Raw genomic sequence first — 12933 nt, 5'->3', positions numbered from 1 at the left:
GCTTGTTAGAGTGTAGCAAGATTTGGTATGACTCCATTTTTTAACATCATGAAGATTGTTGCTCATATGAATTACTCTTTACTCACGTCTCATGTGGCTATTGTTGGTTCTCTTGCAGAGAATGAATTTGAGAATTAGCCAGGTAGTTTAAGACACTGGATGGAGTTAAAAAATCTATTGTTATGATAGGTGTTCGATATGAGGACAAAATAAAGAAAAGTGGAGGATAATGAGAGAGAAGAAGAGAGAATGAATGGTGCATTTGAAAATTCAAATTATCTTGATGGGTATTATAGTTATTTCAAATTAAAATGAGAAAGGTAAAGGCTGATGGGATAAACTGAAGGGATTAAATCACTATTCTTATTACCAAGCAACCAAAAATAAGACAACCCTAGTGGGCAGCAACAAAAAATGGAATTGGCCTATTCAAAGCAAAGTTCCAGCTCATCTATATACTACTAACATGTCATGATGATGATTTTCTTTTTGTTTGAGTGGTGCTACTATCACACCTCCACTTACTCTTGTTTATAATTTTATCCCTAACTAAAATTATTGCTCCACACCCACATCCTCAGCCAAATACAACATAAACAAGGATGGTAAAATTCAGATCTAGGTTCAAGTTTGGCCTTCCCAATTCCGGACTTGGATGACAAATCATCTTACCAGATCCGGATGTAAACACAAATTTTTTCACTCAAAGTCCAATCGGGGTTCAACAAAAAACAATATGAGTTTCTGGATTGCGGGTATTAAACTTGGTAATTGGATGAAGGCTGAAACAATAGACTTCATGGATGTCACTTTTGGGCTCTTTTGGAATTGCAGAACTAGAAAAATAGTAGGACGAATTCAGGGGATCTCAACTAAATTTGCTTATTTCAATAAAAAAAAGTTAACAATTACATCGATATTATGTGTTAAAATGCTGCATTTGGCTATTCACAACAACAAAAAAATTAATAATTACCAAACTAAGTAAAATCAAGATATTAAAAAAGAAATACATAAAAAGGAAAAAAAAACTTACTTTGATTGTTCATGTTGCAGCTAAGGTGGCGATGGGTGTTTAATTGCAGTGAGAAATGTGACCGACGGGAAAAGGTTAGCGACTAGACGAGATTGAATTTGACGACGGCGGAGCTTGGTTTTGTTCGTTGTTCTTGATGATAATGGATGATGGACTGCTGATGATTTAAATTGATGATGTATTGATGGAATATTGATTTGCCATCCCTAAACACAACCGAAAGAGACAAATCCAAACCCTCAAGATTTCAATGATGGAAGATTATATGAAAACAATGGGTATGGCGTAATAGAATAAGAACAGGAAACCAATTGGGAGTGAGGCAAATCAAAACATAATTCCTCTCAAATGCAAGTAAAGCAAGTAGTGACTTAAGAAACTAGAAGACCATTGAGAATGCAGAGTCGAGGTAAACATTATAAAATATGACTTTCGTTGATATAAATAATCTTAAATATGAAAAACTATTAAACGATAACCTTTTTGTATTTACTTAATCCAAACTTTGAAATAAGCTTCATTCAATCCAATTAAATTTCATTTTTTTTTTGTAGTTAAAATGTATGAGAAGTTGAGAAAAATAAACAAATTATAATAAAAACTATAACTGTTTGGGCGAAAATTTGGATGTGGACATGGACTAATGACTTCATAAGATGTGGCGAATAAAATTAGTTTGTTTGGCTAAATGTCAACATAGTTGACAAAGGTTAGAAGGTAAGTTCTTTGAGGAAAAATGATTTTTTCAATAAATATGTCCAATACCGAGGGGTATTATTGGAACCCAAATTTGGTGGTTTGAGTCAACATATGAATAGTGCACGCTATTATGAAAAAGAATAAAATATCTCATAAAAAGAGATAGCTAATGAAAGTAAAGATTCTTTAAGCAGAGCAATAAAAGGGAGTCATGTTAGCTAACCTTTAAAAAGCAGCATGACTACAATGCAGAGAGCCAGCCGAATGCCCAACTATAGAGGATAAAAGAAGGCTAAAGCTTTTGTTACCTCCCAAGCTCATGGGTGTCATCAACAAAAGATGAAAAGGTAAAATACTAAAATAACCTCAGTTGTGGACGATAAACCAATGAAAATTCGTCAACCGTACAAAATTATCAAAATATCCTCAAGAATAATCCTATATAAGCTATATGTGTTCAATTTTAAAAGGCTTTCTTTCTCTTTGCTTTATACAAACCTCTTCTATTAAAAACCTACATCTGCCTCATGTTATTATTAACCATAAACAACATTTCATAAGGTTTTGTCAATATTACAAAGTAAATCATGTAATACTTTATTTGTATACTAGATTGGAGATGATTTACAACTATAGATGCAGGCCAAAGGGTCGAACCAGGTATTTATTGTTTATGCTTATTTCTAGTCTAGATTGTATTTCATATATGAACTTACTTGAGGTACACTACGAGCTGTATTAAGCTTTCCAAATAAGCTTTCTAGAGTTATCCTGATTGAACCTCTCTTAACCTTCCTATATCAACTCTCCGTATTAACTTTAATGAGCTCCATTAAGCTCTCTATGTAATTTGAAGCCCAAAACATCTCGATTCACCTCATAATTCACCTACCAGATCAAGTTAGTTATATCTCTTATCCTAAATGTCAGAAAAATACACCTAAACCTTTATTAGCCCTATCTTTCCCTAAATACGAATTTACTTGTTTAAATCTAATTTGACTTGAATTCCATGATAATAACTACTAATTTTCAAATCGAATCCTAGCAAAAATTCAGTTAAAATAACAACTAACCAAAAAAGTTTCTAGCTATTAGATTATATAATGGACAGTTGCTAATTATAGAAACTCAAAGAAATTTTAATTTAAATAGTTTTAAGAATGTATGTATTTTTGGAATAAAAGAGTGTATCGATAGAAATTATATGATGATTTAAATTATATAATAGTGTGTTTAGAAAAGGGGCTTTAAAAGAACAATAGTGGGGTGCCAATAGTCAAAACTCTTTTTGAATAAGAAAATGCCATTTCTTATATAATAATAATTTGTATTAATACAACTAAAAAAGCCAACAATAAAATACCAAAAAGAGCTTAATAAAGCCATATCATATCTAAGACTAAACCTTAAAATATGGCAATCACAAAGACATTTACTACAAATCTTTTGTAAAGGAAAGGGGAAAAAAAAAGACTCAACATACTAAGTTCTCATATGGTGTTGGCAGAATTTTATAGGATGACCTACCAAACTCAGATTTGTGGGAGAAATTTGCATCTAATCGAAACAAGGATATCATCATATTGTCTGCTAATAGAACAAAATAACAATAATAAACTAAAATAACAAACACAGAAAAACAACAATAGCTCTACCAACACTAATAAACTTAGCAACGACGACAATGGCTATGAAATTGGTGAAGTGATACGAATAGTGACAATGGCTAGTCGAGAGTAGTAGTAGCTGACACAACTCAAAAGTGTTTTTACTCCAAGTACAAGACTATTTAGTTGTAATATAACCTGGTGAGTCCGGGGTCGAACCACATGAAATTTAAAATCTAGTAGTTAATTTATTAAACGAAGAAAATTAAATGTGGGAAAAGAAATTAATGGAAATCAATCTAAAAATATACTAAGGTTACGAGATCCACTCTCTCATATTTGTATTTTGTATTTATTTTACCAGGTAATAATTATGTCATTTAATTCTTAACTAACCATTAGTGTGATAAATATAGGACCAAGTACTTAATGTGCCACAACTATATTGAAGGGTCGATAATATGTCAAAATACCATATAAATCCAAAGAAATTTAGATCTATAAATTCACATGACATAAAAGAAACTAGTAAGGAAGAAAAATACAACAACAAAATAAACTTTAAGACTCACTTGAGAGAGTAATTAATCAGTAATTTGAATTCTCGTGTTTCACCTCAGCTTAGAAAATTAGCCGCTCATATTAAAAACAAAACACTCATTTTATTTAACAAACTTTTGAAATATATTGCAAGAGAATGAACTACAAATGAAAAAATTTTCTAGTCTTCAGCCTCAGCTCAGTCTCTTCTCTCTCTCCCACCTTTGCAAAAACTTCTTCTATTTATAGGTAGCCATCATCTTCAACTCCTCTTATTCTATTATTATTTCTTATTATTATCACATAAACAAACAAACAACAGATGGCCAACTGACCATCACCAGCATGATTGCCCTTTTTTTTCTTTATTTTCTTTATTTTTTAATTAATTACATCTCCTTAATAATGCATTCCAAATGGCTCCAACAATTCTTCTTTATTTCTTGCTTCCAGTTCCAACTCCTTTTTATTATTGAATTATATCTACAATATAAAATTAAAATACTACAAATTAATTTAACGTAAAAATATATTTGGGGAGTGTTAAGATAATTTAGGAATAAAAACTGATAATTTTATCCTTATTAATTGTATACTTTTCATTGTCAATCACAGCCACAAACCAGCTTATTACTAGGCTCTAACAATTTAATTGATAAAAATTTAGCAAAATTTCAAAGCTAAATTGGAATCTTTTTTTTTTGAAATTTTTGTTTACTTCTTTCATCGGATTAATGACAACAATCAAATAAAAATATAAGCATTATCTTCAGGCTAAAGAAAATCACACCCACACAAATCAGTTAAGTAAAATCGTGCAAAATGGTAAATTATCCGAGCTAAATTAATCAAGCCACGTTTAAGAGTGATATGTCAAACCCCAAGTAGAGCATGTCCAATTTTATGATCCCCAATAATGCAAGAAATAATTGGACAACTAGGATACTTGTATTTTGAAGCAGTATTGGCTGAGAGAATGAAACTTACCTATGTTGCTAGAAAAACTTTCTTTTTCACCTTATTTTTCACTTTGCAAAGATCTTCTAGAAATTCAGCATAAGACAATACCTGTTTAATGACGTCCAACAAAGGAATGTTAACCTTCACTTTTTTAAAAACTTCATAAATCTATGGACTGTAGTTTGATTTAGCTTGAGGAAATGGAGGTACAGGAAGAAAGTTGGTTATTTCTTCATGGATTAAAGGTTCGACAAGCTCTTTCTTATTCTAAGAAATTAAATCCTTACTAATTTCACGAGCGTCCGGAATGTATTTTTCGACAACATTACCACCATGAAGGGTTATAACTGATTTGTCTTGGCTCATTCTTTGGTTTCCTATATTACCCATTTGAGTATGTTGTTAACTCTTGGGGTTTGGTTCAAGTTGAGCAGAAAACTTATTTTTTTTCATGCACGGTGAGTGTTGATGTAAATTTAGAGACAATTTCTGTCAAATTGGCCAAAGTTTACATGGTTTGGTTATTGATTGACTCTTGTTTTTTAATTAATTAATGCAATTTATCTTCGAGTGTTTTTCTTGGTGGTGGGATAAATGGTGGGTAAATCTAGGAGTTTTGGAAATTTTGATGTGGTAGTGCTAGTTGTGAAGGTTACGCATGATTGTTATTTCTTCAACTGAAATTTGGGTGGTTTCTCTAACCAAAATTGTAGGTTTAAGAGTATAGATTGGGATTCGACTTTTTGAAATTGTTGACGAAATTTACTTCTTTGTGCAAAGGATCACTTGAAATTTACTTCTTGACGAAATTTACTTGTTATTTCTTGCATCTTTTTGGCTCTTGCTCTTGTAATTGGGCCTCCATGAATGTGCAAAGGATCACTTGAACTTTTAATGGTATTCCCTTGATGGTTCTCATCATTCCCCCTCTCCTCAAAAGGATTCGTCCTGAATCTTCACCTACATCGAAAGGAGAAAGATCAGAAACATTGAAAGTAGCACTCACATTATACTCACCAGGAAGATCCAATTTGTAGGCATTGTCATTGATCTGTGCAACCACTTGAAATGGACCATCTCCCCTTGGAAGCAACTTGGAGCGCCTTTGTGCTGGGAACCTCTCCTTTCTCATATGCACCCAAACCCAATCTCTAGGCTGAAAAACCACTTGCTTACGTCCTTTGTTGGCTTGAGTAGCATATTGTTTAGTTCTCTTTTCTATGTGTTGACGTGTTCTCTCATGCAATTGCTTGACAAATTTAGCTTTCTTTTTACCATCCATACTTGCACGCTCATCAATAGGTAAAGGTAATAAATCCAAAGGAGTTAATGGATTAAAACCATATACAATCTCAAATGGTGAAAATTTAGTAGCTGAATGGACAGTTCTATTGTAAGCAAATTCAACATGTGGCAAACATTCTTCCCAAGTTTTCAAGTTCTTTTGAATAATGGTACGCAACAAAGTAGACAGAGTTTTATTTACAACCTCAGTTTGTCCATCAGTTTGTGGATGACAAGTAGTAGAAAACAAAAGTTTAGTACCCAACTTACCCCACAAAGTTTTCCAAAAGTGGCTCAAGAACTTAGCATCTCGATCTGAAACTATGCTCCTTGGTACTCCATGCAACCTGACTATTTCCTTGAAAAACAAATTAGCTATGCTTGTCTCATCATCAGTTTTATAACATGGAATGAAATGTGCCATCTTTGAAAACCTATCAACAACAACAAAAACAGAGTCATTTCCCCTTTTTGACTTAGGTAAACCCAAAACAAAGTCCATAGAAATATCAACCCAAGGTTCACTAGGTATGGGCAGAGGGTTATACAATCCATGGGGTAAAACTCTAGACTTAGCATGTTTACAAGTGATACACTTCTCACATATTCTTTCAACATCACGTTTCATATGTGGCCAAAAGAAGTGTTCTTTTAAAACATCTAAAGTCTTTGCAATGCCAAAATGTCCCATTAAACCACCCCCATGAGCTTCACACACAAGCAATTCACGCAAAGAACTATGAGGTGCACATAATTTATTTTCTCTAAATAAAAGCCCATCATGCCTATAGAACTTACCAAATGCAACTTTCTCACAAGCATTAAACACATTAGCAAAATTAGGATCGTTAACATATAATTCTTTAATGTACTCAAATCCTAACAACTTTGCATTTAATGTAGAGATAAGTGCATACCTTCTAGATAATGCATCAGCCACCACATTCTCCTTACCTTATTTATATTTGATCACATAAGGAAATGGCTCAATAAATTCAACCCATTTGGCATGTCTCTTATGTAACTTACCTTGCCCTTTCAAATGCTTCAAGGATTCATGATCAATGTGTATAACAAACTCTTTAGGTAGAAGATAATGTTGCCAAGTTTCCAATGCTCTCACCAATGCATACATCTCCTTGTCATAAGTAGGATAGTTTAGGGCTGCTCCACTTAATTTCTCACTAAAATAAGCAATTGGACGCCCCTTTTGCATCAAAACAGCTCCAATACCTATACCTGAAGCATCACAGTCAATTTCAAAAGTTTTAGTAAAATCAGGTAAAGCAAGTAATGGTGCAAAAACCAATTTCTCCTTAATTAGACTAAATGCCCTTTCTTGTTCACTACCCCATTTAAATCCCACATGTTTATTCACAATTTTAGTCAATAGTGCAGCAAATGTGCTAAAATCTTTCACAAATCTTCTATAAAAACTAGCCAAACCATGAAAACTTCTTACGTCACTTACACTTTTAGGTGTAGGCCACTCTTTAATAGCCTTTACCTTCTCTTCATCAACCTCAATTCCTTTAGCACTTACAACATAACCAAGAAAAACAATCTGATTTGTACAAAAGGAACACTTCTTCAAATTAGCATACAACTTTTCCTTCCTTAAAACAGTCAATACACTTTGCAAATGTTCAATGTGTTCATCTAAGCCTTTGCTATAGATAAAAATATCATCAAAATAGACAACTATGAATTTACCAATAAAAGCACGCAAAACATGCTTCATTAACCTCATAAAAGTGCTAGGTGCATTAGATAACCCAAATGGCATCACTAACCACTCATATAAACCATATTTTGTTTTAAAGGTAGTGTTCCACTCATCTCCCTCTCTAATCCTAATTTGATGATATCCACTTTTAAGATCAATTTTACTAAACACACAAGAACCATGCAATTCATCAAGCATGTCATCAAGTCTAGGAATAGGATGTCGATACTTTACAGTGATTTTATTAATTGCACGACAGTCAACGCACATCCTCCATGTTCCATCCTTTTTGGGCACTAGTAAAACTGGTACCGCACATGGACTCGTGCTCTCCCTCACATATCCTTTTGCCAAGAGTTCTTTAACTTGCCTTTGAAGCTCCTTTGTCTCCTCGGGGTTACTTCTATATGCAGGTCTATTAGGAATGGTAGCTCCAGGGACGAAGTCTATTTGATGCTCAATTCCCCTAATAGGTGGCAAACCATTAGGGACTTCATTTGGAAACACATCATCAAAGTCGTGCAAAAGAGTCACAATAGCACTAGGCAAAGAAAATTTAAGCTCATTAGTGTGTAAACAAGCCTCTTTGCACAAAACTACAATGATAGGCTGTTTTGAAAAGAAAGCCCTCTTAACCTTGCTCTCTTTTGCAAACAAGTTCACTTGTTGCCTCTCTTTTCTCTCAACAATATTTTTTTTCTATCTTTTCACTTGCTTTTCTCTCAATCTCTCTTTCTTTTGTACTCTCATTTTCTTTTTTTGTATCACTCTCTTTTTGTATTGACATTTGATCCTCATACACTTGCCTAGGTGTTAATGGTACAAGAGTGATTTGCCTTTTATTCATTACAAAAGAATATCTATTTAAGTAACCATCATGTATCACACGCCTATCATATTGCCAAGGTTGACCCAAAAGAATGTGTCCAGCATGCATGGGTACTACATCACATAGAACCTCATCCTTGTATCTCCCAATAGAGAATGAAACTAGCACTTGTTTATTTACTTTAACTTCCCCACAATCATTCAGCCATTGTAGCTTATATGGCCTTGGATGTTTCAAAGTTTTCAAATTTAATTTTTCAACTAAACTAGTGTTAGCTACATTAGTACAACTTCCACCATCAATTATCATACTACATACCTTATCTTTGATGTGGCATCTAGTATGAAAGATGTTATCACGTTGTATCTCTGTATCCTCTTTTACTTGCATGTTGACAGCACGCCTAACAACCATCAATTTACCGTCAACAGGATATTCTACACCATCATTAGTATCCTCCAAAGGTGGCATAGGATCATCATCTGATTCACTCTCGGTTTCAACATCACCATCATCCCTCAAGATCATTACTCTCTTATTTGGGCATTGAGATGCAATATGACCTGTCCCCAAACATTTAAAACACTTAATATCTCTATTTCTAGAGTGTTGGGAATTAGATTTACCTTTGCTTTGGTTGCCTCCCTCTTTATGATCCTTGATTGTCTCAATCTTAGGCTTTGAAACAACCTTTTCATCTTTGCTCCATTTTGACTTCCATGAGGAAGATGAACCCAAATTGGTTCTAGTGGAACCTTTCTTTTTTAGTTGTCGTTCCACTTTCATGGCCATGTGAACCATGTCTTCCAACTCAACATAGTGCTGCAAGTCAACCACATTAGCAATATCTTGATTTAAACCATGTAAAAATCTTGCCATAGTGGCCTCTCGTTCTTCTTCAATATTGGCTCGAATCATGATTATTTCCATCTCCTTGTGGTAATCTTCCACACTTCTAGAACCTTGTGTAAGACTTTGAAGCCTTTGGTGCAGCTCCCTATAATAATGACTAGAAACAAATCTCCTCCTCATGATGGCCTTCATCTCCTCCCAAGTGTTTATAGGCCTTTCACGATTTCGTCTCCTACTCAAAACAAGTTGATCCCACCAAATAATAGCATAATCAGTAAATTCAACAGCAGCTAGTTTTACCTTTTTCTCCTCAGAGTAGTTGTGGCAATCAAATACTAGCTCCACCTTTTTTTCCCACTCCAAATAAGCTTCCGGATCATTTTTACCTTGAAAAGAAGGAATTTTCAGTTTGATACTCCCCAAATCACGATCCATACGTCTTGCCCTTCTATGATCTCTTCCACACATGTCAACAGTGGCCTGGTCATCAAAATCATCTATGTCATCGCCATCTTCTTCTCCCATGACAGCACGCCCTTGATTACCTCTTACATTAGGAGCTATTGGCTGTTGCCCCCTTTGTAGATTGGCTATGGCAGTGTCTTGCCTCTCCAATTTGTCACAGATCTCTCCAAACATTAGATTCATGTGCTCAAATTGTTGTTGCATGGCTTTGAGCATGATTGATTAGTCTATAGCTTCTTGATCTTTTGACATATTTGTGATCTGAAAAAAAATTGTTAGCAAAAAGACCTCACAACACGCCCTCACGTGTTTCACTCAATTTGATGTCACTTAACTCTCGTGTTTAACACACAAATTGGCTTTTACCCTCTAATGATCTCACAAACTTTTGCCTTTTACCACACTTAATTCTCTCTTTCAGTTCTTTACTGAACTAAACAAACAAAATAAATAAATAAAAACCCAAGTGGCACACCAAATATGACAATCCAGCACACTAACAAAGAAAAAAAATTAAGAGGACACAAAGAATGAAAAGGAAATTGAAGAAAGGAAAGCAAGCAAGCAAAGCAACACAATTGATATGTGTGTAAACTATGTCAAGGAAAATGAATAACTCAAATTCAATTTGATGAAAGTAGAAATACTTGAATCTTTTTTTTCTCTTTTTTTTTTTTGATAATCAAAATAAATAAGACATTCAAACCTGATTAGAAACTAGCTTTGATACCAAATGATGTGAATCCCACAATGAAACTTTCAATCCCACACTTAATTTGTAGTTTCAACTTCCCAAGAAAGTTCTAAACAGATTTAAGACAAATAAAACCTTGACCCAATGCTTAAGAAAACATGAACCAAAGGTATAGAGAATGGTATTGATGCCACACTCAAGAAATAGATGAGAAGGTGAGTGATAAGTCTAAATTTGGAATGCCACAAGAATGCAAATTCTTGATAAGTTCACTAGTTTTCAAAAGAACCAAAGAAAGAATAATCTTTCAAATTCAAATAACATTAATCTCCCATCCCATTACATAGCAAGGTTGCTAAATTTAAATAGGCTAAAAGAAACCCAAGATCCTAAAAATACAAATGGAAACATTGGAACAACCCTCCAAGTAGGTTTGTCAAAAGATGTTTCAAAAGTCTTCACCAACCCACCATAATTAATGCTATCTTTGACAAACTTAATGCTAGCCTACTATAATTAATGCTATCATTGACAAACTTAATGTTAGCCCACCATCATTGATGGTAGACTTACCTTACACATTGACAAACTTGAAACAAAACAAACAAATGAAGTTGAAAAACAAAGGAGTCGTTGAAAATCCCAAGTCTAAACAAGCTGTAATGAATTGGTCATAACTCCTTCTAGAGAACTCCAAATCCAACTCTGTAAAATTTATTGGAAAGCTAACTTAATTATGTTTCCAACGGTATATAGCTTGCACGTTACTTCTAGCTCAATCAATACAGTTTTTATTCCGAATTTGACCTTTCTGCATTTGATACAAATTTTGTATTTGGCTGCCCAATAACTTGAATAATGCCCACAATGCCTTGTCTTCTCTTCAAGCCCAATTCATGATGTCTTTCATCTTGAATTGCATTTTCAATCCATATTTTCTCAATTAATCTATTTAAAGCAGCTTGCATCTTTTTGGCTCTTGCTCTTGTAATTGGGCCTCCATGAATGTGCAAAGGATCACTTGAACTTTTAATGGTATTCCCTTGATGGTTCTCATAAGTAAATTGACTATTTCACCCTTGAAACTCAAAATGAGGTAAAAATATAAATTTACCCCAAAAATTAACGTAAATTTTCAATACATAATTTTTTTTATTTTGTTATTAACAATACATTTTTTATTAAAAAATATGAATTATTAACGGTACATATTATTAACAATTATCCATAAAAAATATCCATATTATACCATAAAAAAATTATTAATAACATATTATTTACAATTATACATATTATACCATAAAAAATTTCAATTAGAGGAGTAGATCTTCAAAAATTTAGGTTAAGTTTTGAAGGAGTAGATTCAGTTGTAAAATAGCTTTTTTTATAGCAATTATTAACAATTATCCGAAAAATGGGATGACATGTTATTTTTATCAATATATATCATATGACATGTCATTTTTTACTAGGTAAATGGGATGACATGTCGTTTTTTAAAAAAAATAAGATTACCCTTATGATGTCAGCGCTTGCAAACAGTAATTAATGGATTGGTGGACGGCAGAAGTGTTTTGTCAACTTAAGATATATGAGTGATATACTTGAAAAGTGTTGTAGCACATTTGATACTGGTGTCATTTAAGGGTATATGGCTGATAATTTCCCTTTAGAAAAGTATTTAGGTTTTCATAGTAAACGTAAGATATTAATTAGCAAAGCCAAACGATGAACGCAACAAAGTTGTTTTAATAGGAACCAATTTGAACTATTTAGTAGTTGTTCTCACCAGATCTAAGTTAAATTCAATTCAAACAAATAAATTTATATTTAAGGGGAGATTAGGCTAATGAAGGCTTAAGTGTGTTTTTCTGCTATTCAAAGTAGGTGAACTAAGGTGTTATGAGTTTGGAATAATATGGAGAGCTCAGTGGAGCTCGTGGGATTTAATTTGGAAAGTTGATATGTGGAGCTCAAGGTAAACCCATCCCACCATCTTTAATCGCATTCAGTAGGCCCTAATTGATTAGATCTTGTTATAAAAAGTAATATATAACTCTTTCTTTATTACAATGGTAAATGCAAGTATTATGTTTTTTAGGTTTTGTTTTTAAGAAATTAATCTAATTTATGTAGTTAGAAGACTTATTTTTTTTTATGTTTTAGAAAAATTATATGTTTGATAATGAAAAAATTAAAAATTAAAGTAGGACAAAATTAATTTGAGAAGGAGAAAGA

The 12933-nt window shown here is 33.2% G+C and overlaps 1 protein-coding gene across 1 annotated transcript; it reads right to left on the bottom strand.

The window, feature by feature from the left end:
* Window positions 1-5764: 5764 nt before the first annotated feature.
* Window positions 5765-10217, bottom strand: LOC112100947 (the record flags this gene model as incomplete). The annotated part of the gene is given in 5 exon segments (XM_024190824.1): window positions 5765-5994; window positions 6136-6914; window positions 7047-7693; window positions 8120-8375; window positions 8743-10217. Coding segments are annotated over 5 exon segments (3387 nt in total), but the record flags the coding sequence as incomplete, so codon positions are not given.
* Window positions 10218-12933: the final 2716 nt, after the last annotated feature.

This window comes from Citrus clementina, unplaced genomic scaffold (genome assembly GCF_000493195.1).
Source record: "Citrus clementina cultivar Clemenules unplaced genomic scaffold, Citrus_clementina_v1.0 scaffold_2, whole genome shotgun sequence".
Taxonomy (NCBI): domain Eukaryota; kingdom Viridiplantae; phylum Streptophyta; class Magnoliopsida; order Sapindales; family Rutaceae; genus Citrus; species Citrus x clementina.
This window is presented reverse-complemented; position numbering and strand designations above follow the sequence as displayed.